This window comes from Apteryx rowi, unplaced genomic scaffold, assembly GCF_003343035.1.
Source record: "Apteryx rowi isolate R43461 unplaced genomic scaffold, aptRow1 scaffold_337, whole genome shotgun sequence".
Lineage (NCBI taxonomy): Eukaryota > Metazoa > Chordata > Aves > Apterygiformes > Apterygidae > Apteryx > Apteryx rowi.
The window spans coordinates 242115-270067 of NW_020449830.1; the positions used below are offsets into that span (position 1 = coordinate 242115).

The window sequence follows — 27953 nt, forward strand, 5'->3', positions numbered from 1 at the left end:
CAGAGTTGGAGAGCTGAGATTTGCAGCCTACTACAAATTGTCACTTCACAGAGACAGAGGTTTAAAATGGAAATTTCCCTCTTGACAGCAGTGGAAAATGAAAATATGGAAATTAAAAAATTAGACAATATGAACTGTAGCTAGAGATCATTCATCTTCAAAGTAATGCAATCATTTAATCCCTAAGCAAAAACCAGAACTGCTGTGGTGGCCACATGCATTTATCTACACATTTCAATTTGGTCAAGTAACATACCTCTTCATATTGAGGGACACCTGCTGTATAACCTTAAAAATTTAGAAAATCCTTCTGTGTCACTTCTAATGAACCAAACTCAGAGTATATTGACTCTCATACTGAGACACGTTCATCTGACAGCTGAAAAAAAAAAAAAACTTAAAAAATGAAAATAAACTCTTAATGTGTCTCTGACAGCCAATTTACCTGTTATTGGGCATTATATTTTACATTTTTTATAATGTTAAGCAAGTAAGGTGCACATTAATGAAGTAAAAAAACTTAGTTATATATAAATAATTGCTATAGAATAATGCTACATAATAGTGGCTTTTGGCTGTTGGGTGTATTTTCCAAAAGGGCACATACCTGAAGCCTAGATACTCAGCTGGTTCCATGCAAACAGTATTATGTATCCTGTATATGAGAAGTTCAACTTTGCAGGTGGGTTGTGTCTACAAAAACTGGATTTCAAGACATGCCGATAGCTCATGAATAATTTTGTATTTGAAGATCTGTTGCTTGGAAAATGAATATTCTTCTCAGATGTTCTTGTGTAGCTTCATTGGCATGAATATGATATTTCTGCTTCTACTTCACTTGCTTCTGCTTATTTCCCAGTTGAAATCACAGCAAAATTAACTGTTGGTGTGGTCTTGTCCATTTTTATAGGATTACACTATACATGAGTTTGGCTTCAAATGTGTAAGTAGGGGCTTGAGGAGATCATATTCTAGATGGTTTCAGGTAATTATAAAATTACGCAGTTACTGTTCCATAGGAATCTTTAAACCACATTTAAACAACAAAAATGGAAGTGCTGTTATTCTCCTAAATATGTGAGATTTAAAAGGGAAAAGAGGAAAATAATGAAAGACTTTGGAAAACTCTCTTCTGTTCTCATGCAGTGTAATATAAACTATATTGTCATGATTTGAAAAATATTTGATACTACCTTTTGATGATAACTTTAGTATCTAAACCATGATACCCCTATACTATGTAGGATGCTTTGAAAAACATGTATTATTTAATGATCTAACATAATCCACATAAATGCGCAATTTATTTCCCTTATCAGATAATTTTCTTCTCAGTCTACATTATCATGGGTCTTTTGTCTACAAAAATACACACTCTGCCCTATGTCCCACTGCATTTAAAGACAGAAGAAAACACAAACTGGGGAGGTTGTTGTTGGGGGGGGGTGTTTTTTGCTATCCTGGTATTCAAACCATTCATCACTTCTTAATGAAAGTAAGTACTGTTCAGTTAAGTAATTTTATAATTCGTTCAGTTTTTAGAAGACAGCCACTCCCTCCAGAGTCCCTCTTCCTCTGAAAAATTTTTCTCCACGACACTAAAAATGTAAATTTTCAGTCTTTTGAAACATCCCATTAAACAACTCCCATATAGCAGAGAAAAATAAATAAATACAGCCTACATTATGTCTTTCCAATTGATCATTTATGTCCTTTTAAAACAAATACAGGAAAAGTCCAAACCTATATGTCAATTATCTGTTGCAGATGAGTCAAAAGTTTTTACTGTTTATCTCTAAAGGCTATGTGGAAATACTGATATGGAATATCAATCAATCAGTAATAGGAAAAAATTCACATAATTAGCTACATGAAAGCTGATATTTAAAAATATAACTCTGCACTTACCAGAAATATTATTTGTTACATTGTTCATATTAGGTTCATTTGGGGCTATTAGTTAATAATAATGCTATTTCTGTAACTCTTAAGTTTCCTGCCTTTAAAAAAATCATTACTTTTAAGAAATACACAGCATAAAAAAGCTATTGTTGCTAAAAATAGGCAGAATATAGTAATGGAATAGCAAGTTAGTCTTGCTGAAGTAAATATTTATAATCTTCCCATGGTAAATGTTGAGTTTGCCACTTACATTGGTCAATAATCTTGATGTTGCTTCAGTAGGACTCAAGAAGTTAGCCTACCTTGCCTTTCTTTCACAAAAAAGGAAAAATATCACATAGAAACACTAAGCATCCCAGTTCCAGCAGGATATACAGCTCTGGTGCATATTTTGAACAAACTACAAGGTAGACTTTGCAGGACCGTCTCCCAAAATGGATGTGCTCAGTGTTTATGTATGCACGGATTTTACCTCTTGACAAAGAGGTGAGTTTACAGAAAAAATGGCGAAAAAAGGAATAGATATCTGTTCATACACAATGTGGAAAAATAGTGAACATATAGCACATGTAAATTGACTGAATGAAAGCCAGCTTAACATGTAATTATCTTTGAGAACAGAAAAACAAGGAAAATGTTTTTCCATAGTTTTATGTGCAAAATAAAAGTCTCTCTTCTGGCTCCAGCCATACAGAAGAGTAACCTAAATACTTTAGCAATGAGAGGCATATGTCAAATTCAAGTTCAATATCAATATTTCTTGTACAAATGTTCAGGAGCATGTATAAATTGACAAATGAGAATTCTTTTCTTGGATAAGACAGCATAAATCAAGAGTAACTTAGAAACTCAGTTTAATACTGATAACTGAGATGAGAATTTGTTCCATCCATTTGTGCCATCTATACTATATGAAGCTCCGTGTGATTACTGGTATATTTTTACGAACACAAAGCTTATATTTTCCCAAAGGCAATACTGTGCCTTGTGGGGTTTTTTTAGCCATTAATAAGTCAAACTAATGCTAACTAATTTAGTGCTATTGTGTTTGGCAAATTATGGAGATACCACATGGACGTGCAACGCTTCAAAGAAATGTAACAACACTTCACATTTGTGGCCTGTTTATTTCTAACTACACATGAAAACAAGGAATAGCTAGCACTAGTCATTTTATGGATTTCAGTTAAATAGAAATGAATTTCTTAACCAGTTATTAAACCTTTTAACATGCTCTTTCCCAGCTATTTATTTTCAAATGACATTTGATAAAAATAGCTATTTTATATATTCTTCTAAATAGTTATGTTGTTTATACTAAAGTTCAAGCAATAAACAATGTCACTCTCTAGAAAAGTAACAATGATTCTTATCCTTTTTTTTTCAGATGCCTTAGACAGTTACATATGTTTTATATAAAAATTACTGCAGTTCTTTCAAACTGGAAAAGCAACCTAAGATAGTCTTACTAGTCACTTTCAAATGTGGTTTTCATTTTTTGCATCCTTCACATCAAAATACATTATATTTGGAGTTTCACTCATATAAACAGTGTATTAGAGGGCTGCTTATAGTATAGTATCTTTAGGTGATGTGCCATAGTTAAAAACTACTTCTTAGAAGTAGCACAGTATTTCTATTTCTTCCTTTTTTCACAAAGTAATTGCTGAAGACTTGTGTATTTAAACCTGTGGTCCATATTTGTGCTTCTGAAGGCTGGAAGAGCTAAACACCACAACCCCCTTTTTTCAGATGAGACAAATAGCTAAAACTGGCCTTCCTGTCTGGCTCATTTTCATACAACTAAGGGGAAAAAGATAAACTCGGTAATATTTTATTAAAAACAGTACAATTTTCATGGGGTATGCTCTGCAAATACCCAACCAAATAGAATTTGAAGCTGGATTCTGTTACTGAATACCAACTTAAATGAGGCTACTACTGAAAGAGAATGAAAAGGAATACATCAAGCCACCACTTAGGAATCCTTGACAGTCTTACAAATTAAAGAATACAAGTGTCATGATACCAATATAAGTTGTATTTTATGTTTGTTTTATTATTTTGTTTTCATCAAGTAAAAGCAAAAGAGTGTTATGCTCAACCTGATACCTTTAAAGGTGGAACAGGTGACTGATTAAAGTGAAATTCTACATTCTTTGGGAAGAAGTTACCTACTGGTGATAAGTGATACTATAATTCATCATTATACCTATAGTGATATTATAATTCATTGTGGAAGAAAATTCAGGATGTTATTGCACTTGGGGCTAAACTGCAACATTCATGACTTCTCAGTAGGCCCTGAGCCATTCATTGTAATACTCTAAACCAAAGACTGAGTGGACAGGTAGATAAAAACTACAGTACAGAGTCATTACAATAGTCCATATAGAAAAAAGCTGAGGCCTATAAGCAAAGGACTAAGTAAGGGAGTGTATATGCAAAATACCTGTACTTTATTTCCTTTTTGTGATTTAAATAGTTAATTGTCTCTACTGCTATTAACCTAGCATATAATATAAAGGCCTCAAAAATCAAGTAGTCCCAAGTGATATGACCAAGCATATTTTACCAATGCACTGATGAATAATTATTTCTTAAAAACAAGGGTATTCTGTTGATGTAACCAAAATGAACTCTGCAGATTTAAAAAATGTTTATTAATATTACCACATTAAAATACATCTGAGCTACTACAAGAGTGCAAATATCACAACTGTTGACACTTTGTTGCTCCATATATGAAACTGTTGTTGCACGGAAGACAGTGAATTCTGTTACTGGGATTGTATGATCCTGGGCTGCAGGCAACTTTGGACAAAAAGAAAAAAAAAGTGAAATTTAAATGATACTGATAAAAGAATTACTTACATTTGAAATGTTTAGAATGCATTTTTATCTATTTGAAAAAAATCAGATTTTTTTCAGCATTGTTAGTTGACGATGAAAAAGATTTATACATCTTATACATATACATATACATATATTTTATTACACTCTATTTTTGTCTTCAGCACTTCTCACTGCATCTACCTACAGGTACTTTTTCCACCAGTGAAATCTTGATATGGTTTATATCTGATAATTTTTTAACTAAACTGCTGTAGCTGCTTGTATAAATAATGCAAGATACAGTTGAAATTTAAGTTCTGATAATTATTAAGAAGTAGCGCATAAATAATCCATCAAACAAGCAGAAATTAGTGTTTGATGTAGAAAGTGTCTGTAATGAAATGCTCTTTTCCACTTGGTTTATGTTATACCATTTGATGAAGTCCATACAGTCATCTGAAGAATGACTTTATTCTTTGACTATACACAAAAGACTAACTCAGCATTAGGTTCTTGGCAGAAGAAAGCAGAATTTGAGCTATTTGATGATGCCTATCCTGAACCTTACTTCATTTTAGCAATGGTTGCCTTTCTTTAGGATAGATCTCATTTTTAATGATCAGCATTAGTATTCAGCATGCAAAAGTATTTAAGACTTTCCTTCCTTTTGCAGAGTTGATACCTACCTGGTTATTGGGTTTTGCCTGGCTTAATAATGACTCCTTAGTCACTACAGCAGAAATTTTCAGCAGGATTTACAATATTTCATTTGCTTTACCTTGGTTTACCCTTGATCCTCAGGGGCTGTCACAAGCTTGTCTAGCATTTTTTGCCTTTGCTATTGATTGAAGAGGGTTTTAGGGTTCTTAGGAAATTTGAGAGAGGAGTCCCTTGTAGATGACATTAAAATCTTGTATTTTTAGTACATTAGCACAGGCAGATCAAGACAGCTTTACTGGAAATATAAAGCTTTACAAATACATGTAAGCAGAGGCATTTCCCAGCCTACTACACATCAATCTGCTTGTGCACCAGAGGAATAATTATAATTTTTATTAAAAATTATAGGCACACTTCTAGTAAATCCTTCAGTATTTTCACTTTATTTAACTGGAGCAAGGTAGACTTCTCTTACAATGGGATTGTAAGTTTACTTCTCAGTAGTATGACCTGTTTGTTGTCTAGGGGAAAGCATGAGAAGGAGAAAGGAATGTGAAGTAGGTGACCTGTAGACACTCAGCCAGCTCCTCAAAAATGTTTTTAACCAGTAAATATAATTTGTCTCAATCTTTTTCACTGAATGTAAACTCCTACTGGTATACTATCACTCTGAAAGTATAAACACTTCAGAAAAGTAATCTATCTTTACAGCATAATTTATGGACTAGCCATTTCACACCTCACCAATTTAAACGCACGTAACATTCTAATTTGTTTTGTATCCTATGAGCTAACAATATTTTTGACTCTCTCCTGATTTTTAGGACTGCTTCAATATTGTTTTGAATAATCTATTTCCCTTTGAAGTTTCAAGTTATTAAATTTCAAAAATATAATCACCTTACTGTATGAAAGAACTGAAGAAAATAAAATTAGAACTACTATATTCAGTATCTGGTCTATTAAAAATCACCTTAGAAAATGAAGCTATGCAGAATAATAATACAAGACAAAAAAAGCAGAAGAAAACTTATATTTAAAGATTTTGTTCATGTGTGACTCAATCAACTATGTTAAGGAAACTTTACTGGCAGATCATATCTCATGCAGCAGTTACCTAAACATTTTAATTAACTTATCCTGGAATACTGTGCTTCGTTTAACATAAACCAGGGCTTTAAAAGTAGAAGAATATTAAAATTATGAGAAATTATATGAAATAATTTCTAAGATGTTTGGACTTATCACTTCTGTATATTGAAGACTGCTTTAGAGAGGCAATAGACTAAATGGAATTATTAATCAGTAGCAACTCCTCCTCTGGAAGTTTTGGCCTCTACAAAATCACTCAGTAAAGGGTCCTGCCTGAGGCTTATAGGTTGGTACCTGATGAACAAGGTTTTGATATGTTTCACCACTGGACAGTGCTTTGTGCCAAACAGATTCCTCTAAAGATATGTATGTCACGCAGTGACTAATCAGGTTAACATGGTTGACTGACTAATTCACAAAGAGATTTAGACTAGAAAATGGGAGCAGAAGATGAGACAATAGCTCAATCTTTAATGCCGTTTTAACATAAAAGCAGAAGGGAAAAAACAAATGAGGATACAGTACGATATGAAAGAATGTGAGACTGGATTATGGGGACCAAATGAAAGCAAGTTCCAGTATAGGAGATTTAGATTGGTAGATGATATGGTAAATGAAACGGTTATCTTTAGTGCACAAACTGTGTGATAGCAGTATGAAAGAAATGATGCATTGTGCACGCAGCACTGGGCAACAGCATGGAGGAACCAGAACTACTAGAACATGACAGGAGACTAGATACTATAAAAAGAACAGATACAACAGAACAGGAGTAACTGAACATCCACCTGTTTTGCTGTATGAGAAGTAAAAATAGAGTAGATCTGGGTATGAATCCTGCAGAAGATATGCACACTCTGTTTCATCTTTTCTCTTCGTTATTGTTAGCTTACCTTATAACCTTTCCAGGTCTGTCTTTTCCTTATTGAGACCAGGAGCCTGGAAACACACTATTCAGTTTAATGTACTTATATTAGAAAGTCTGAATACTATTTTTTTCAGTGTTCCAAAATAGATATGGCACATGAAATGTAATAAATGAAGGGGTAAGACTATCATCTGAGGTCTGCAATAAAACTGTGGTGCTACCCTATGATTGGTGCTAACCTATGACTGGTAAGTAAGAAACATATTATAAATTTTTCAGAAAAGAAAAAAAGAATCCAGGAAACTACAGATCAGCTGATCAGATTCCAAGACTATGTAAAGATTTCATGAATGAACATTTAAGCACATAAAGACAAGCTGAAAATGATGCAGCTCAGTGTGGTTTTATAATAAAGATAAATGTCTAATTAATTTGAATCTGATAAGGCAGCACATGCAAATGTAATACATTATAGAAGATTAGGATTAGAATAAAAATCAGAAAAAAAGACAGTAGTGAAGGATGCTTAAAAAGGGAACTAAGGGTTGTTAGAGAGGAATTGCTAAAGGGATTACTCATGAGCTTACTCTTAGACAGATCTTATTAAATATTTTCACTAACAAGGTTATCACAAGAAGTCCCAATGAACTATACTGATGACACAAAACTGGGAGGTGCTGTCAATAAGGACAAGATTTAAATAGGCAGGAAGAAATAAAGAATGAGAAAGGCCTGCATACTTGTTTAAAGAGATCTGTGAGCACCGGGTCAGAATGAAAAGGGGAAGCAGAATACTGGTGCATCATTTTAGGACCAAAATAAAAAGCACTAATATTGTAAAAAGTAGTGGTAAGAGCTCATCTGAAATACCATGAAATTCTAGTCATCCTTGTGCAAGAGAATTAAACTCAAAATGCAGCATATGAAATGAAGGTGGGGGAATGCAAACTCTTATGAAAGCAGACTGAAAGTGGATGACTTGTTCAGGTTATAAAATAAGGGGAAAATCTATTTAAGCTAAAGAGCTCTGCATTAGGATAAATGTGTATGAAGTTCCCATGAATAAATTTAGACTGAAAGCTGGATCTCTAATTATGAAACAAGAGTAGCAACAGAGAGCAAACATCCCAAACAGTTTTAAGATGGACCTTAAAACTGTATTAGCTGGATTACACAACCTGTTTTCTGCAACAGCAAGGGGAATTGCTATTGGATAACCCAAAAAGTTGCTCACTGTCATATTTCCATGGAAATGTGTTTATCAAAATGTTGCCATGAATAAGCGTATGTTTCAAAAAGGTTCCTCCTGCCCCCGCAAAGGTGGTAATGGGAAAATATGTTATTTTCCTTTTATTGTAATAGAGCTAGGAATTATAGCATATCAAAAACTGAGTATGAATCTATTTCATATTGCTGAAAAAAGAAAAAACAAATAGTCACATTGAGTAGTATTAGCTATATATGTAGCAGTAAAGCTGAACAGAGGTCTATAAAACATGACCAAAAAAAAAAAGACTGAATTTGAGGTGGTTTAGTGTAATTAAGAGAATATCAGGTGAAGAAAATGTTCAGAGTCTTATAGGATATACAAAAGCTATTGCAAAGTTAAAGATGACACAACAAGAAATAACAGGTATAAACTATATCAAGGGAAGTTAAAGATAGATCTTAGGAAAAGGCTTTCCAGTGCCGAGGATGAGTACTGAGTTACATTTCTTGGATGACTGTGGAGTCTGTCTTTTGAGGTTTTTAATATCATGCAAGATGCATCTGTCAGGAATGATTGAAGCTGATATCTTGACTTGAGGTAGAAGGATAGACTGGTTGATCTGCAGAGGATGCTTTCGGTGTTACTCTCTGTGATGTGGTGTTTTGGATTCTGGGAAAGGAAAAGATTAATTTTACCAAGCCATGAGCTATGGAAAAGAGTATGCATTTGAGGATGCTGACAAAATGATATCTACAGCTATGGGAAGTAGAAAGCTGACAAATTTCAGGACTGACTGTTCCAGATCCTTGGGTACTTGAGATCTGAAAGCTTCTTCCTGTACCTGCCAAAGATGCATCTGTTATGATCCCAGCTGAACTAAAATAAATGCTATTTGTAACAGCTCCTTGGGTTGACACTGGTGTAGAGCTATGTAAAATTTCTGTCTAGTGCCAGGGGCAAAGGAGCCTGGCAAATGAGAAAAAAGTATTAATGCTCACTATTGATGTTAAACACCATTAGAGCTAGGAGTAATTCTATTTTAAATTTAAAAGGAATACAAATTAGTTTGGAATGCAGTAAGACTTCAGATTTAGGTCTGGAACAGAGGTACGACTTGTGTGTGTGGAAAAAAAGAAAGGAAAATAAACCCCCCAGACCTTTTCTTTATGTTTGGGTTAGCATAATTATCTTAATGAAGTCTGGGAAATATAATTTATTTTAATAGGAAATTGAGCTAATAGAAGCTCAAATACTGGTAACTATATATATTTACCACATATTCTTGAACTTTTCTTTTTAAAAAAGACTGCATAGGTTAACAACAAATTATTTTAAAACATAAACCCTTTGCCAAAAGGAAAGAGAAAAGGAGGAAAGCCCATGACAGAACTAGAGTCTGTGCATAACAAAACTTCCTAAAAGGAAGACACCTTTTCTAAAAGTGATTTTAATGTCCCTTTCCTTGAGATCATGTACAACAATAATGTACGATAAATGTAATAAATTCTATATGTATTTAGCCCTTCCAAATGATTTGCTACATTTTGCTGGAAGGCATCCATCAGCAAATTTAAGTTTCTTCTTGTAATGAGAACAAATTGGAAAAAATAATTACATGCAGAAACATTGCCCATGTCCTGCAATTTTATAGTCGTCTCCTTATGTTTTCTATTTTCTTGTATAATCTTAACATTTCTTTCTGAAGCATATTTCATTCTCTAAACCGTCTTTGAAATGTAATCCAGTATTTTCTTTCACTATCAAAAGCTTGACTACAGATTTATTCTATATATGTCTGTCTTCTGTTGTTCCTTTGAGACTTCAGCCTCAAGATTTGGGAATCATATGAATGATGTTTTGCAGGGGTGAGGGGGGATATTTTTTAAAACAATGATCCAATCCTTAGTGTCTACAGGGAGTGATCTCACTTGTTTTAATATGCGGACTGGCATGAGTAAAATTATCAGAATTCAGTCCACCCTTTTCCATTTTATCCCAAATGAATCACAAATATTTACAAATTTAACTTTCTTTTGCAAAGTTATGTAAAGAGAGTATTTCATCTGTGACTGTCACTTTATTCAGGGCTGAAATGTAGCATTTAAGTTTGTTAAGTTTGTAAGAAAGCACTGCATTAGTAGCCCTGCTTTTATAAATTTAAGAACAAAAATAATTCAGTCTTGTTTGTCTCACCTGAAAAATAGCACTTCAAAGATACTTTGTCAGGTTATGGACTTTCCTTGTGAACTCCAAGGAAAAAGACTTAATCTGATTGATTTTAATTTAAACCATCCCTAGAAATTGGGGGTTTGGCTTAAGATCTAAATCAACAAGATCTTAGATTTTCTCAAGGAATAACAGCCTCAGTAACAAGTATTGGTTTACCTTGACAGACCTGACCAGATCAAACTCAAACAGCCCAAACCAGGATGGCTGAACAATTTTATAAAGTTGAAGAGCAAGGATTCAATCAGCGCAACAGACATCTTAATAATATTAAATACTTTGTATGATAAATTTGTCACATACCACAACAATCTGGGCAGTCTGGATGTCTTAGCGGATTCATTCCATACCCTGGATAGCAGCGATCAACCCATACCATTTGCAGAGTACCTTCAATGTAGTATATTTCAGGCAGTGGTTCAGAACGTTTCCTCGTAATTTCCACTTGTTGCTTAAAAAATTTCTCTATGAGGTATCTTGCCTAAATTGAAAGAATATTTTTTCAAAATATTTGTAACAAAGAGGTAAAAATACACAAAAAGACCAAAGAATGTGCTTATGAGCTAGGATTGGCATAAGATTTAAATGATGCACTACTAAAGCTTTTGATTGTAGCTGATAGGTGGAATGGAAACAGCAGGACTATGTGGTATTCTTGGATACATTATTTTTAATTTAGATAAACTCTGATCAATTAATACAATGTCTCTGAAAGTGGTCAAGATTGTATAAATAGCATTTGAAAGCTAATCGATGGCAATTTTGCCTACATTATACATCTGTAGCCCAAAATCAATAGCCTTGTGGCTTTCCCACCTACATAAGTACTATTATTTAGGCCCATTTATATTTCAAAAATACTTTCCATCTGTGTTAGCTGTCTCCATTCAATGAAAAGAAAATGCCAAGAGTTTCCAAGTAAACTAAAGAGATTATTATATCAATCAAATGTAATAAAAGAAGACTATTTCCCTTACTAAATAAGATTTGCAGAAATACAGTCCAAAATAGCAAAAACATTATTTTCAATCAGTGCAGAACTAGTAGCATAAAATTACAGAAAAATTAGGATTCAAGGAAGCTTAACAGCATCTGTTCCATGTCCCCAGTCAAGGGCAACATATACTTTTTAAAAGTTCTTTATTTTATCTGGATTTTTTTGACAGCTTTTTATAAAATGCCTTCCACTGGAATATTAAAGATATTAAGTCATCACAGTTAAATTAAAAATGTGAATTATAAAATGTCTAAGAGAGATAAAATATGTAACAAAAAATAGTCCAATTAGCAACCTGAAAAAGTCTGACAGTAAGAACGATCAGTGCTGTATGTCCAGACTGTTCTTCATTTGTTCACAGGGATCAATTATATATTTAAAAAACTAAATCAAAAAAGAGGAAAAAAACTTCAATAGGCTTGCAAAGTCCAATGCATGCACAAATTACAAAAATGGCAAAAACAATTTGTTTCTGCAATCTTAATTTGACCCTCTTGTCTGTATGAAAAAGATGAACTTTGATCATGAGCTTTTCCCACAAAATTTGGATTTTTTTCAGTGGACAGAATGGAATTTGCTTAATGAATACCAAATATTTTAGACTTCATAGACCCTCCAGCAGAATCCCAAAGCATGAATTCTGTACCTGCTGTTTCTTGACAATGGAGGGGAAGAGCTAGATGCTTCAAAATGGCATTCAAAACAAACACAATACTGAACAGAGAGAGTATCTAAAATTGGTATAATATGAGGGAGTTGTTTAGAGGAAGCCCACAGAAACACTGAGGTCGATTGTTTTGAGCTCTCCTTTCTACTTCCCTCCAGCGCCTTAGCCCAAATTGCAGGACAATACATTCAGGATTCACAGAATCTTCTTCTGAATGTTGACACATTAAAAAAAAAAAAATCTTTTAACCAGATATCATCTCTTTGAAAAAATGACCCAAAGAGAATCAAGCCCTAAACCTTCTATACAGCAGCATATAGAGGACTTCATCAGCATGTTTGTGACATGAAGCATGTGTAAACTTCCTTATGGATTGTGCTATGGAGCAGCTAAATGTGTGGAGGACAAGGCAGGAAGATGACTGCCAATGCAAAGATGCACTTGGCTAAATAGTACCAGAAAGCTGTGACAGCAGCAGTATTTATCCTCCACGCATCAGTAACTTCTTTCCAGAAGTTCCTTAGCAGTTCATCTCTCCTCCTCTTCAAGATATTTTCTGTGAAATTCCACCCTTTTCATACCCTTCCTTTCTCTTTTTCTTTACTTCCTCTCTTCTAGGAGAAGATATGTCTTCCTCCTGTCCTTCCCTCCCTGTTTTGCTTTCCCCACTAAGAATATCCCTGTTAATTCTTCTGAATTAACAGCTAGGGCATTCACCTAGAAAGTGAGAGTCTAGTTTCTGGTTCTCTACTGAAAGTGCCAAAAGTCTGCAAGCAGATAAAATTTTACCAGTTCAACAATAAGATCACTCTGAAGTGATGAAAAGGCACTCTCCATTGCAAAAGAGCATGTAAGTCAGTACATGTTCAAAGCTTCCTGATTGTCCTGCTACTTTTCATACTCAGTATTTTACTTCTGTGTAATTATCTCATTGCCTGTTACGAATGGTATCAACACTGTTCTTAATACAGACTGATAGTGTGATCTGCCTTATCCATACTGCCAACAGAACATTAATAATTTTAACTGACAAAAATTTTATATCCAATTGTTCATTTCTAAATTTACTAAAAAAAGTGTGTTTTATGTTATTATACTTTTTTTATTAGAGTAGCTTATTCCTGTTAGTTGCCTTTTATTCCTCTATCTACTGTACCTTGCTTAATCTTTCAGATGTGTCACAACTGCTTTGCTGACATGGTCTGTTGTTTTTTTCTTTGTCTAATGAAGCAACTGTAACAACATACAGTCTATTTACAGAGGAACAAAGTTAATGAAAAGTCAACATCAAGCTTTTTGTTTTTCTTTTTTTTTTTTTTTGATTTACTGGTTTAAGATTCTGGTCATCTCTGATGCAAGTATGTAAGAATTTCTTCTACATTTCAGATGTCTGATTTGCAACAATGTTTTTTTTTTAAAAAAACACACTACTGAAACTTCTACGTCTAGTTTTCAGTATGCTTAAATATTTCATGGAAGCTGACATTTATTTGTAAATTCTGATGGCAAGGAAATGTATAATCTTGAAAGCTTCCCAAATTTGTAAATATTTGAATCCTTTCAATAGAAATAAGTTACCCCCTCTATAATTAGCTGCCTGTCATTGTGTTTTTATACAGATTCAGTCAGCCAGGAACCCCTACAGTTCAAGGTTCAGGCTATTTCTGCAAGAAACTTGTTTTTTCTCTCAAGAACAATCAGGACAACATCTAGTGCTCTTAAAGATACCACCCTCCCACCCCACCCTACCCTGGCAAGGCAGGGGGAATAGCACAGTTTGATGGAACAAAAAGAATTACTTTAGCTACTATAGTTTTTCAACGCGATTGGATTCATGCGGAATGTGATTTCTGTCTACTGGAGCTTTCCTTCTCTCACATCTCAATTCCTGATATTCACCCACTCAACCCCTTCTATTCTCATAGGAATCTCTATGAGACTTTGAACTGAAGGAAGATTTGAAGTATGGATTGAGAAAAAACACATAGTTACATTTTAGTAATCCATTTGCATGGGTCCATGTTCCTGATCAATTAACAAGTACGAACACATTACGGTGAAAGCCTGAGAAATAGTTAAGTAAGTGGCTGAAGGACTACTTTCCAGAACTGGCATTAGATTTAGGAAGCATATATTAAGAACAGAATTATCTGTTAACATGTGAATGTAACTCCTTATATTATAAGCTTTAAACAACTCTGTAACGGAAGTAATTCTGAAACACCAAATGCTGCTTAGAACTCCAAAAGTATTTTCTTAGATGTCAAGCTACTTAAGAATCTGTAGTTTACCACTGGCATGAATCAACMTTTAAATCCACCTGAAACTCTAACTGGAGAATTTCTCCTCCTAATGCTCAAACATTGTGGAATGCATGCCTATTGGCTAAATCTCATTATATAGTCTCAAAAATCCTAGAATTAATCTAAACTGACTATCCTATCAGTAATGAGAGTCTTCACATTTGTCAGTGCTATCTATTACAAATGCAGTGTTCAGAGAATGATGATTGAATAATAATTTGATTGTTTCTATAAGCAATTATATTTAGTTTTCAAGAAGGGGCGAAAAGGAACTATAATTGGTATACTTTGTTAAGAAAGGGCCTATTCAAATTGCATGTCTTGATACATAGTGACTACTATGAAATGTATCAAAACCTTTGGCCTTTTGAGAGTTGAAAGAATTAGAAACTAAGTTCAGGAAATTATTAAAGATGTTCTTATGTACATTCAGCTCAACAATTATAATATTTTACTGCATCTCTTTGGGATTTAGTTCTTTTAATAACAAAGTACTTCAAATGAACTGCCCATTGATTGGGAGTGCTTTACAGTTACTTTTGGACCTCATTCACAGCATAAAGGAGTTGAGTCTTTCATGTGGTTTCAGCGTTCAGAAGGAATATTCTGAAAAAGTCTCAGAAAGAACAAAAATATCTCCTCTGGACTGAGACCACACTGAGATTTCTGACTTCCACAGTTCTTGCATTTAGTGAAAAGCTGGTAATAGAAACATTTTATAAAAACAAGTGAAAATGTACTTTTAATGATTGGACTTTATTGGAGGAAGGTGAGTACCGAAGACATCGAGCTCATCACAGACAGTCATTTATGTATAAACACACCCAGATATCAGGTATCCTAAAATTTTATACTTACTACTACACACATTATTACTACTTTCTGAAGCTCAGAAAGTGTCCTTAAATATCCCATAATTTAGTAACATATGCCTAAACCATGTACTTGTTTGCTTTTAATCATTATGGAAAAAAACACTTAAAATATCGAAGCCAACCCAGTATTTTTGGCAACTCAGTTTTACTCAGGTCTCCTTTAGTCTCCTTTTGCTTTTTCTGAGGGCAAAAAAAACAACTGAAAATTACAAAACTTTCCTCTTCTATTGTTGCCAGTAAAAGAAGGGAAGGTACTGAGATTCATCTCATTTAACTTTAGTTGTTGAACAATTAGACATACAGTCTTAGCCCATCATTTAGAAATTGTTTGTAGAGTCTGAGGCACATCCATGTAGTGATTTAGATGGGTAAATGAAAGTCATCTAGGGAGTTAGGGAATGCACTGTATCACTTTTCTTCCCATTGTGGTGTGCAACAAAGGACATGATAATGTTTTATGATATAAAATTAAAAAATGCATTGATCTACCCCAAACTAAAAAGTTCTAAAACTGCTCTGAAATAATGTAAAATGCATACTTTTAAGTAGCTCAACTTATCTTTTTGCTATTGACATGAATTTTGCATGCAATACTTTGATGCACTTTTACAATCTAGAAACTTTATTATTAAACATGTACAATATTTTCTGCATATAAGTAGTAAATATATTCCACTAAAATAATTTTCATTAACTATAAAAATGTTAAACATTCTTTAAAAGCAAGGTAGATTTTACCTGAAAATGTAAAGATTTCAGTCTGTAGACCTGCTCTCTGCATTTTTACATGATGGCATTCTGACTTAATTAATGTAACTTCACAAGAAAGTTCAGCAACAAGTTCGCTTAGCAACTGAAGCAATGTTTTCTCAAAAGAAATATTGTAAATACTGTTGCAAGGGGCTGCATGATACCGGGCTGTAAACTCATAGTAATAATTGGGATCAGAATAAGCTGCAGGAAAAAATGTAGAAGACCCGACCCATATATTAAGTAAAAAGTAGATGGTAAATTCTATATTTGAAAATAAAAATGCCAATTTAAATCTTTAATTTATAAACAAAATCTTTTTTGCACCCCACAGAATTTTTAATGATAGACTAATGTACGCTGGGCCAGTTGGAAACACTTAGAGATTTTTACCAGTAACAGTCTTATTTATATCCACAGGTAAGTCTTGCTCTTTATTAGTGGGATTTTTATTTTTTTTTAACCAACAGGAAATAACAGTAAAGGCAACAGGAATATGAAATCTAAAGTTAAGAAGTATGTTGCAAAATACCTTTTAGTATGTGGCAGAATACTTCATCTCACACATTATGTTCAGTTATATTATTTTAAAGGGCTTAAAAACGGAATCTTTTTCCCCAGAGACTGATGGAAGATGCAATTAATAAGATGAACAGAAATTCCTTCTGTACAAGTACAGGTAGCTGAACAAGCTACTGTATACGTATGAAATTTACTTTTATGGATGGATCAGCTATTTCATCTCTACCATGAAACTAACTGCACACTTGGATATCTTTTACAAATATGCTATCATACCATAAAATGCATTTTCCTGCTTATTTCATGATAACCACTCTATAAACCTAAAACTGTAGCTCAACAGAGTAGCAGGTTAAAGGGCAGTTGAGAAAACAGGGGTAACGGAATGAAGAATGGAGGTCATGGGGTGGGTAGAATCATAGAAAAGAGAAGATGGAGGGGGCGAAAGAATGAAGAAGAAACTGAACCAGCTGAAAGAAAAAAGAAAAATAAAGCAGCAGAACATCCAGAATATGGTACCTAATTAAGACAGCTCACTAGACCTTCTGCTTTCCTCTTGCCTCCCCCAGTTCCTTTCCCTTGCTGCTGCATATTCTGGATTTTTTGTATATTTGTATGAAACTCGAATTTTGTATGCTAATATTTAGACTGGATCTTTGCTGAAGAATATAAGAATGCATACTGAAAATGTTTCTTTTCTGTAAATTTTTCCATCAGAAAGCTGTGTTTCAAAGAAACTTCCTCCTTTTCAGTTCAGTTCAGCAGGCTAATTGCTACAAGTCATGGTTTTTCTATATTAGGGATTCTATGCCAAAGTCAAATTAATTTTTGCCAGAGGTTAATTTAGGTCATTGTGCTCTACTCCCAGTTTCTAAATGAGCATTATTTTGCATTTCAAATTTCAAGTCATAGTTCCCACTGAAGGCAAACAGTAGCTTTTGCCTGGGTCTCCACAAGAATAAAATAATTTCCTTTAAAGAAGAAAAGCTTGAAGTGAATAAATAACATTTACCTTTACAATCTTTCATTTTATCAAAGACATTTTACCTCCTCACTGAAGGAAATGTAACCAGAACAGGAAAGAATGAGCTACAAATATTACATAATTATGAGATATGTACTCAAAAAAACCACAGTCATGTAACAAATTAAGGCATTAACCTGGTGTGAAACAAATCCATGTGGCTCTCTTACAATGAACTTCATAAGGAGTAATTCAGTTTAAAATTATACTATTTTTATGTTCTTGAGGATTACCGCCTACCCAATTCATTACATGTCATTATGTTTCAGGTTTCTTTTAAAAAGAACTGTATTTATAAATTTCTCAATCAACCAGTGATCTTCATTTATGGCTTTGTAAATGACATTAAATGAACCGTTTGGTAGCAACTACTATAAGAAACAATTTATCCTGAGAAACAGAATGACTTTACCTCTCCATATTATATGCTAAATAAGCCTACTTATTTAAAAACAGCAACATGCATTTTAAAGTAATTTTCAAGGCAACAACACACTTACCAAGTTTGATAACTTACCATAAATGAGGTATTTCATTATAAGGTTTTTAGCAGGTTGCTCTGCTGTTAGCTTATAAACGAGGGAACAAGTGTAAACTCCACTCTAGTCGGATTCGAAATGTCTAAATATTAAAGTTCCTGTTGGTGATATTTTCACACTGCTATTTTCTAGTAAATACAATAATGAAATAAGTTTAGCTGTCGTTACAAGAAAATGGAGAGAGAAGTGTCCAAATGGTTATTTACTCTTAAACTGTGCACAGAATAGTAATACTATGGATTCAGTTGAAGGCACAAAACTCCTTAGAAACTGAAACTGATTGAGTGTCACTCAGTTCAGTATTATGCAAATGCGCCATATTGCTGCTGAGCTTTTAAATATCAGGTCACTATGTTTTTATTTGATCTCAGCTGCCTATTGTTTTCTACAATACCTAACCACTTCCAAGAGCAGAAAACTCCCAGAAACAGGGCAAAGTGGGCATATATTCTGTTTTTATAATTTACGTTTGAAAGGTTACTAATCAGTGTGACTGCACAGTCTTCAGGAACTGCCTCTACCAATTTGCTGCTGCTGGTGTTTAACAAGCAGTAAACTTCAAAGTAGGAAAGACAAGAAGTTCTAGTTAAACAAGGACTCTAAGACAGACATTCAAAAAAAAATCATATGTATATACCAAAATGAGTCACGTACGTTTAAGATTATGATAGATAATCTTTCTGTCCAAAAAGATATGTGCTGTTATGGAGACATAAGTCTAGAAAACAACTCCTTGGTTAATTCAAGGCAGAGGGGAAGTGAAATGCTATTTTAAAGAACAAATTTTAAGTGAGGCTCTTTAATTAGGTTTTTAAAGAGAAAGAAAAGCACTGCTTGAGGTCAGACTTTGGGTGCTGATAATGTCCCGTGTAGCCTGGATGTGGGTTACATGATGACAGTTGATTAGCCCTTTCCTGACTTGAGAAGACCTCAGGCAGTGACAATATAGATCAGGGTTTCTCAAATATGCAGCCCATCTTGCTGGCAGCTGTCAAAGAAAACCTTGGGAACCCCTGGATTAGAATCAATTATAATAGATTTCAAGGCAAAATAGTCTCTTTGATAAAGTATTTTGAGAAAGGATTTCTGTTTCCATTGTCAGAGGCCAAAAAAAAAAAAAAACCCCTCATTAACTTCCTAATTTAGACCTTTTAACATCTAGGCTTTTACATCACACCAGATGCAGATGCACCCTAATTTTCCTGGAGAGAGATTTTAAGAAAGGTACTGGAAAAACAACAGCCTGATTGAAGTGCATCATTTGTATATACTTAACAGAACAGTGTAGGACAACTTTGTTCCTCATGAAGCTATTTAAGCTTTAAATTAACTTAGTTTTGTCATGGATGCAACTGCGGATAAAAAAAAAAAAAGGAATCAAGTGCTTCTTTTAGTGTCAGGCAGAAGACAAAGTGCAAATTCTTTTGACAAGCTTGGAATTTCATGTTAACCTAGGCTCTAAAATCAGTGGCACGCTATCTTTTGTTTCTTAGATGATGAAGAGGTTTTTAATATAATTTTTATATAATATATAAATATTTATATAATTTTTATATAATTTTAATTTTAAAATATAATTTTTAATAAGAGTTTTTTTACGCGATCCTGTGCAACATGCTCTAGGTGACCCTGCTTGAGCAGGGGGTTTGGACTAGATGATCTCCTGAGGTCTCTTCCAACCTCAACCATTCTGTGATTCTGTAATATGATGATGAACTACTGAAAATGCTAAGTCTATGATCTAGGATGTCATTTGCTACTTTATGTTGGAATAGCTAATAGATAAATCTTGTCTGAAAACCAGCACAAATTTAAGAACTATAGCTCAGATCTTTGGCGCGTTCAACAGTCCTGTATCAGCCAAAAGAACCAACATTGTTAACTGGATTGCAGGAGCACCTTTAAGATGTATCGCAGACAGCTTTGCTATACTTATAAACTCCTTTACTGAACTGCAAAAATGACAAGAAACCCGCAACAGACAAAGCTTGGAAATCCAGTGAAGAGATCTGGTCACAAATATCTCTTGAAAATATATCAGTAGAGATAGGAAAGGAAGAGTTTTGCTGCTGGATTGGGTCACTGATTTTTAGAATTTTTTTCTACCTTGAACACTTGAGTGCTTCATATACCAGGAAAGATCAGAATTTTAATATAACCATTAATTATTTTAATGCTATGTCTGTGTGCAAAGAATCTCCTTTTAGATCATAAAATAAAAAGCTGTGTTTTTTAATTTTATAAAAGCAATCACACTTAAAATTCCTTGCTCCATGGGATAAATACTGGATAAATACTGCCTACTCAGATGAATTTGGGTTCACAAAACAGGCCATTAGCTTTAAAATGAAAATTTAAAAATAATTAAATTGTCCACGCTTTGCTTAAATCTAATGGTTTTTTTCATGTTATTCTGCTGTAGTAGGATCAGTAAGACAAGGGAGCAGGACACATTTTGTGATGTGAATTAGGTTATATGATTGAATATGCCTCTGTTACACAGGAGGCATTTCATATGCATGATGGACAAAAGGAATATAATCAAGTTCAGAAGTTCCCTGGGGTCAGTGAAGACTGGCATGATTTAAAACAGAACTGAGGTTCTTTTTTAGTTTATGTTAACAGAGGGAGTTAGACAATTTTCCAGGATCCTTAGGAACTAGAAGGATGTGAAAAGTTCCCATTTTACTGTCAACTGAGCTATGATTGTCAGAATGTTGTGATAGAGACTATATTCCTTAACTTTCCATAACCTGTATAACTATATTTAAAACTAAGAATTCCTGTATTTTTGTTTCTGTGTTTACTAAACTTAAAAACAATAGACTAATTCTCCTTCCAGTTCTTTCAGTGCAAAAAAGAAATTACTCCCCATCCTCCTACCCAAGCTCTTATTCAGACCAGTTTTACAGTAGACGAACTCCTATGATATGAAATGTTGTCTTAAGAGCAAAAGTAAACGACAGCAGAACCAGGTCAATAGACTTTTCAGAAACAGATTTTTCAGACATTCAGAAACAGGTATTAATCCAGATCTTAAATTCTAACCTTCAGATTAAACTACAGAGCATATTCAAATTTAAATATTTAATATCTAAAGATATTCAGATAGGTAAATTTGGTGGTGAATTATGCATGTACAGGAACAAAAGCTAGTATATAATAAACAGTATATAATAAACATGAATCCACCTGAAAAGTTTCTTAGGAGTGAAATGCTACCTACTCTGTTTTTATGAAATTTGTCAGACAGGACTCTGACAGACTCTCATGTAACATGTAGAAGGTGAGGCATCAGTTATAAGGATGGCATGAGTATGCAGATATACACATCTGCTAAAAGCAGCTTCATATTTCCTCTGATTCTCCTTCCTTCCCTCTAAACATAAGAACTGTTTGATATACCAATAATAGGTTTTAGCATATCTGGGGTTTTAGATCATAATAAAGAAGCTGGCTGCAGGTATTTAGTTTGTCAGTTGAAGTGCTTTGCTTTACAGAACTATAGTACACACTTTTTTTCTCTCCTATAAAATGATAATCACAACCATCCCTTCACACAAATATTTCTTCTGTGCGTGTATTAGGTGACAATGTGTATAAAAACCAGTAACTTTCCTGCAAATTCAAGTTCCTTGATTCCTTCTCACCAAACTAGAACAAGCTGATTCCAATGTTAGTATTAGCAAATATTTTAAGATTGAAATGCTTTCTATTCTTTTTCTGTTCTGCTTAAGTGTTCAGAACACCATCAAAAATGCCACTTTATGCAGTGAAACTTTAAGATGCTGAACATCAGAAGTAATTATTTTAAAGTTTTTTTTTCTCTACTTAAAGTGCATCTTGAAAAACTCTTATTCACAACTAACCCAATAGCTAACATTTAAAAACTTCAAGGTACAATTGCCAGATTTTAATACAGAAGAGTTGCTATGCTAACTATGAAGAAAAATGACTTGCTAATTTTAAAGTTATAATGATTTAAAATTACATTTTGTGCAATATTTAATTTTTCATTACTCTTTCCACTGCACATAAGTGGACTTGGAAGATCTTCGAACAAAGCTGCTTATTCAAAAAAAAAGCTTTAATGGCTTCAGGGGGAAAAAAAAAGTGTTTACTGGTCTTTGTGAGTTTTTACTGTAGTCGTGATGTTCTAAGTATGTAGTTAGACAAACTTCTGGGGCACAAAACACCTTCTTAAGGTGTGCCTCAAGGGCTGGTGTACCTGAAAGGGGGTCTGATTTTTCCAGCTATGACAGTACAATGAATGTACTCTCTGACTACAGATCTTATGCTGAAATAATTGCATTTACTTTGAAGCATTTCAAGAAGCAGTATTTTTGTTAGCCTTTCCTAAAACTGGATCCACAAATCTACATTCCCACTGAAAAGATTCTTTCCTTTCCAACAACCCCACAGAAAAAGTATGAAATAATATATCATGCAAGCTTTATGAACTTTAATTTCCTACTAATATGGAGACTCTCTATCATAGATGTTGGAAGACTGACTAGTCACTCTGAAACCCAGACAATTTTTGTCACTTGAGGTGGATTAGAACCTTTCTGAATAGAGACCAAGCGATCATATTATTTTTACAAAGCAAACACTTCATAAGCTAGAAATTTAGATTGCTTTTTTTCTGTTTATACTTTCTATTCTCTGTGTGGAAAAAGCAGGATGTGACAACAGACCAAGGAGACAGAGAAGCAGTTTTGTGATATTTACCCAAAAAGTATTTTCCCTGTTGTGGTGGCTGAAGCTGACATCTTCTCATTACCACTTTTTTTAAAAAAGTCATTTTTATAAAACCTCTCTCATCTCTATAGAAAGTTATGTCAGAAAAGCACAAGCTTTCTTCTTTTATTGAAACATTTTTGTCCTCCTGCTGCTGATTCTAGTACACCTAAAGCTTCCACAGAGCCAAGAACCCCTGCCACCCTAGGTTTTGTGCTAAGGTTGGCATAGCAACTTGGGATACTACTGAAGCAATCTGCGGGAATAAATTTAAACCTGTCAGATGGAAGTCTGAGGTCTCTATGGTTCTGTTCTACATAGTTAGCACTGTCGAAACTACAGTCTAGGTAAGCAGAAGCCAGCAGAGTGAAAAGAGCAACTTATTGTTAATTGTGAATACAGAGGTTGTGTTCTGTCTGATCAGATTAAGCTCAGTACTAATACACATGACAATATCCCTGATAATGTATCTGTCATGCATCACAGACTGGGTATCAAAATATATCAGTTACAATACAGGGGACACAGCTAACCAGTATATATCCATCCCAAGGCGGATGAACAATTTCACATAAGATGACACAGCCCGCAGCCTGAAGTATAAGCAAAAATACTTGTTCCTCTTTGAGGCAAAAATACTAAAAATGCTTTCTGAGGGCTAAAGATGTTATCAGACTCAGAGGAAAAACATAGTATAATGTTATATGTTATAGAAATGTGAAATACTCTACTATGAAGGATGGCATGTAGAGGATTAAGAACTAAGAATCTCTATAGTGGAAATGGTATTTCAGATTGTGTGACAGGGAAAAAAAAAGTTACTTGAAAATATAAGAGGACCAAGAATAGAGTTCTGACAGACACTAGCATAGACTGAGAGGAAAGCAAATAGGATTTGAAAACACTGCAATTGTAAAAGGATGGATGGCTCATAACCTAAACTGTAAACTAAAGAAAGAGATTAAAAAGGTTTATAAATTTTAACATCACCATGTTGAAAAGGAAATGACATTGAAGGATAAATGAGATACACATGGAAGGAGACAAAAAATAATGCTCAGATTCCCTGCTGAAACTTGGAATGATATTGCTGATTAGCAGGTCATGATCTCTAAGGTATCCTTTCTTATCTGAGAAAAAGAACATACGTACAAATAGTCCAACATACTCCACTCAGAAACAGTGATTTGGCATTTTCATGCCACACTATCAGGTTAGCACAAGGATTTCATTAGAGGCCTCTTTCTGAAAAAATAAAGTCAGCTTTAGATTAGCCGTGAGCAGATTAACCATAAATTGAAATTGGCAAGGGGTGTGAAGGCCCAGCAAAAAAAATTTGCAGCAGAAGGAAAGCAACAAAAATGTTGACCCAGGGCAGAATGGGGTGGGTGTGCTACAAAGGACATGGAAAACACTGAAGGCATCAATGCCACCTTTGTTTCAATCTTTCCTGGCAAGGTCTGGTTTCCAGTCCCCCTGCCAGGCTCTCCCAGAGTTTAAGGGAGATAACACTCTTCATAGAGTGTGGTGTTAGGGACTTACTTAAGTGAGCTGGACATACACAATTTTAAAGAACAGAATGAGACATATCTGAGAATGCTAAGCAAGCTGTCTAACTAAAGATTGTTGTCTGTTTTAAAAGTCTTGGTGATGAGATCCCCAATGATTGAAGAAAGGCAAACAATTCATCCTTCTTCAAAACAGGCAAGGAGGAGGATCCAGGAATCACAGGTCAGTCAGCCTCACCTCAGTCCTTGCAAACATGGTGAAACAAGTCCTCCTGGAAACCATGTCCAGGCACACACAAGACAGGATGGTGATTGGGAACAGGCAGCATCAATCTATCATGGGCAAATCATCCCTGACCAATATGAGTGCCTTCTGGAATTAAATGACTACCTCTGAGGATGAGGGAAAAGTAGTAAAGCAATAGATGTCTACACTGGAAAAGTTCAGCAAGGCTTTGAACACAGTTCCCCATTTCATCCTTGCAGCCAAGCTAGGGACATATGGACTGGATGAGTGGAATACAAGGTGAGTGTAAACCGGGCTGGATCATTTAGAATAGAAGTCAATGGTTCAAAGTCAAACTGGCAGACAGTTATGAGTGGCTTTCCTCAGGGCTGATACAGGTACCAGTACTGCTTAACATCTTTACCAGTGACCTGGACCACAGGACAGAATGCCTTTTCATCGAGTATGTAGAAGACACCAAATTGAAAGGAGGGTGTGGGTAGGGGGCGCTGATAAACTGATATACTACAGGACTTTGCTGCCAATCAGAGGAACCTTGCAAGGCTAGAGAGATGGGCTGCCAAAAACCTCATGAAGTTCAACAGTGACAAATGCAAAGTCCTGCACCTGGGACAGAATAACAGCAGCAACATAAGCAGTTGGGGACCAGATGGCTTGGAGACAGCTCTGCAGAAAAGGACCTGGGAGTCCTAGTGGACTGAACACAAATCACAAGAACATTTTTGCAGCAATTAAGGCCAACTGTATACTGGACTGCATTAGCAAGACTATAGCCAGCACATCAAAAGTGATTATTCCCCCCTGCTCAGCACTCATGAAAGCACTCTGGAACTTTGTGTCCAGTTTTGACTCCCTGGTACAAGACAGACACTAACAAACCAAAGTAAGTCCAGCAGAAGGCCTCTGAGATGATTAGGGGACTGGAGCATGTGACAAGAGGCTGAAGAAATAGATTTTTAGCCTAGAGACATCTAAGGAGGGAATTGCAGTCTTCCACTACCTAGGGGGAGACGATGGAGCCAGACTGTTCTTAAGATGTGCACAGCAAAAGGACAAAAAGTAATGATGACAAGTTGCAACATGGGAAATTATGAAAATTATGAAACTATTGCTTGCCACATGCCCCGCTCTGTCTGGCACTCTTCAAAGATGGCACCATTCTCTACAGAGATCTGCAGATGTGTTTCATTCTATTTATCCCTTTATCCATTTCTATTTATCCCTTTATATTTTCTCATATTGAAAGTTAATTTATATGATATATATATACACTTACAAAGTATCCTCAGTTAGTTCTCCTCCTTTTATGTTCCCACCTTTATAATCTTCATGCTGCTTCTTTTTTTTTTGGGGGGGGGGAGAGGCCGGGTTCAGGGAGTATGTAAGAAAATAAATTCTTACCTGAAAGAATATTACCACTTGGTCCACGCCACTGGGATACTGGATCAATCAGTTCTGAGTTTCGCAGACGATTTGTAACACACAAAATACGTGGACTATTTTGATTCAGCTTGACATAAACTTTGACTGAAAACAGTTTGTTATCATTAGTAACATATTTATCAATGATATTCTAACAGTAAACTATATAAATTGTAATTTTAAAAACTATATAAGTTGTAATTTTGGGACTGGTCCTGTTATCCCTACCACCAAAATGAAGTATTAAATACAGAGCAGTTTTGTTTTCTCAGGGAAATCAAATTAAGAGAATTCTTTCTAGTTCCATGTTTATCTGGTTGCGTAAAGAAGAACCACAATGCACTGCAACATCCTCTTAAATGGAGCATGGCACTTAATAGGTTCTCACAAGCATGGACTTCTGCAGTGTTCTCTCTCAGTTGGCGTCTAACACACACAGAGCAAGCTGCATTTCAATTTGTTGATCCAGGCTACTCAGACTTGGAAGCCTGCTGTTTTCATGCTATTAGCAATTGCCTTTTACCAGACTCTGTACAGTGCACTTGGTATTTGTTTAAAAAGTGGGTAGTGTTGCACTAAATGTTGAGTTACCTATTGTTTAATTCAAAGATAACGAAACAGAAAGCAAACTGAATAAGGTAAATATTTACTCAGTCTTTTCCACAGTAATAGAGGTGTGCATGTCTTACATGAGATTTGTACAGGTACTTCTAGCTCTTCAGTTGCTTCAAAAAACTACAAGATTTGTATGGTCATAATCACTCTTATAATATATAGGACTTCAGTATCTACAATTTATTTTATTTCCCTCCCCCTGACATTCTGCAAAGCATTTGTGATCTTCTTCAGAAACATGTGATGCTAGATATTCACGCTCCAGTAAAGTTTAGACTTAAATATGGTACCATGCTCTGTATCAGGCTACCCTAATGCTATTGAAAAGCTACAGCTAGTATAAAATACTACAGCTAGTACAACTTTCCTTATTTGGAGAATCTATTAATTATCCAAACTGAATCAAATCAGCAAACTACCATAATGTTAGTTTACCACTGGCTATTTCAGATTCTCTGCAAGTGGAAAACAGTCCACATATTTGTTGCAGGAAGGGATTATTGCATGGAAAAACAGTTTGCCTTTTTCCATTACAGCAACTGGTGGTAATGCCACCACTTAGTGTTCTGTCCCCTCCAAATATGATTGTTTGCTTTCATTAAAAAATGAAAAGCCACTTAAACTTGTGCTACTCAGTAAGTCATATTAAGTTGCTTAAACAGAACACAGACTTAGATTTAGCATTTAATAAACTTTAATAATGAATAATAATAGTGATCACAGAATTGCTGCGGTTGGAAGGGACCTCTGGAGATCATCTAGTCCAACCCCCCTGCTCAAGCAGGGTCACCTAGAGCACATTGCACAGGATTGCATCCAGGCGCGTTTTGAATATCTCCAGAGAAGGAGACTCCACCACCTCTCGGGGCAACCTGTTCCAGTGCTCTGTCACCCTCACAGTGAAAAAGTTTTTCCTCATGTTCAGATGGAATTGTCTGTGTTTCAGTTTGT

General features: G+C 34.8%; 1 protein-coding gene across 1 annotated transcript in view; it reads right to left on the reverse strand.

Annotated features, from left to right (window-relative positions):
• Positions 1–4615: 4615 nt before the first annotated feature.
• Positions 4616–27953, reverse strand: part of ZPBP (zona pellucida binding protein) — a 36758-nt gene continuing 13420 nt past the window's right edge. The window contains 6 exon segments of the mRNA XM_026072100.1: positions 4616–4716; positions 11097–11274; positions 13614–13690; positions 16374–16589; positions 18449–18598; positions 26367–26492. Of these exon segments, the coding sequence (XP_025927885.1) occupies positions 4616–4716; positions 11097–11274; positions 13614–13690; positions 16374–16589; positions 18449–18598; positions 26367–26492 (848 nt within the window).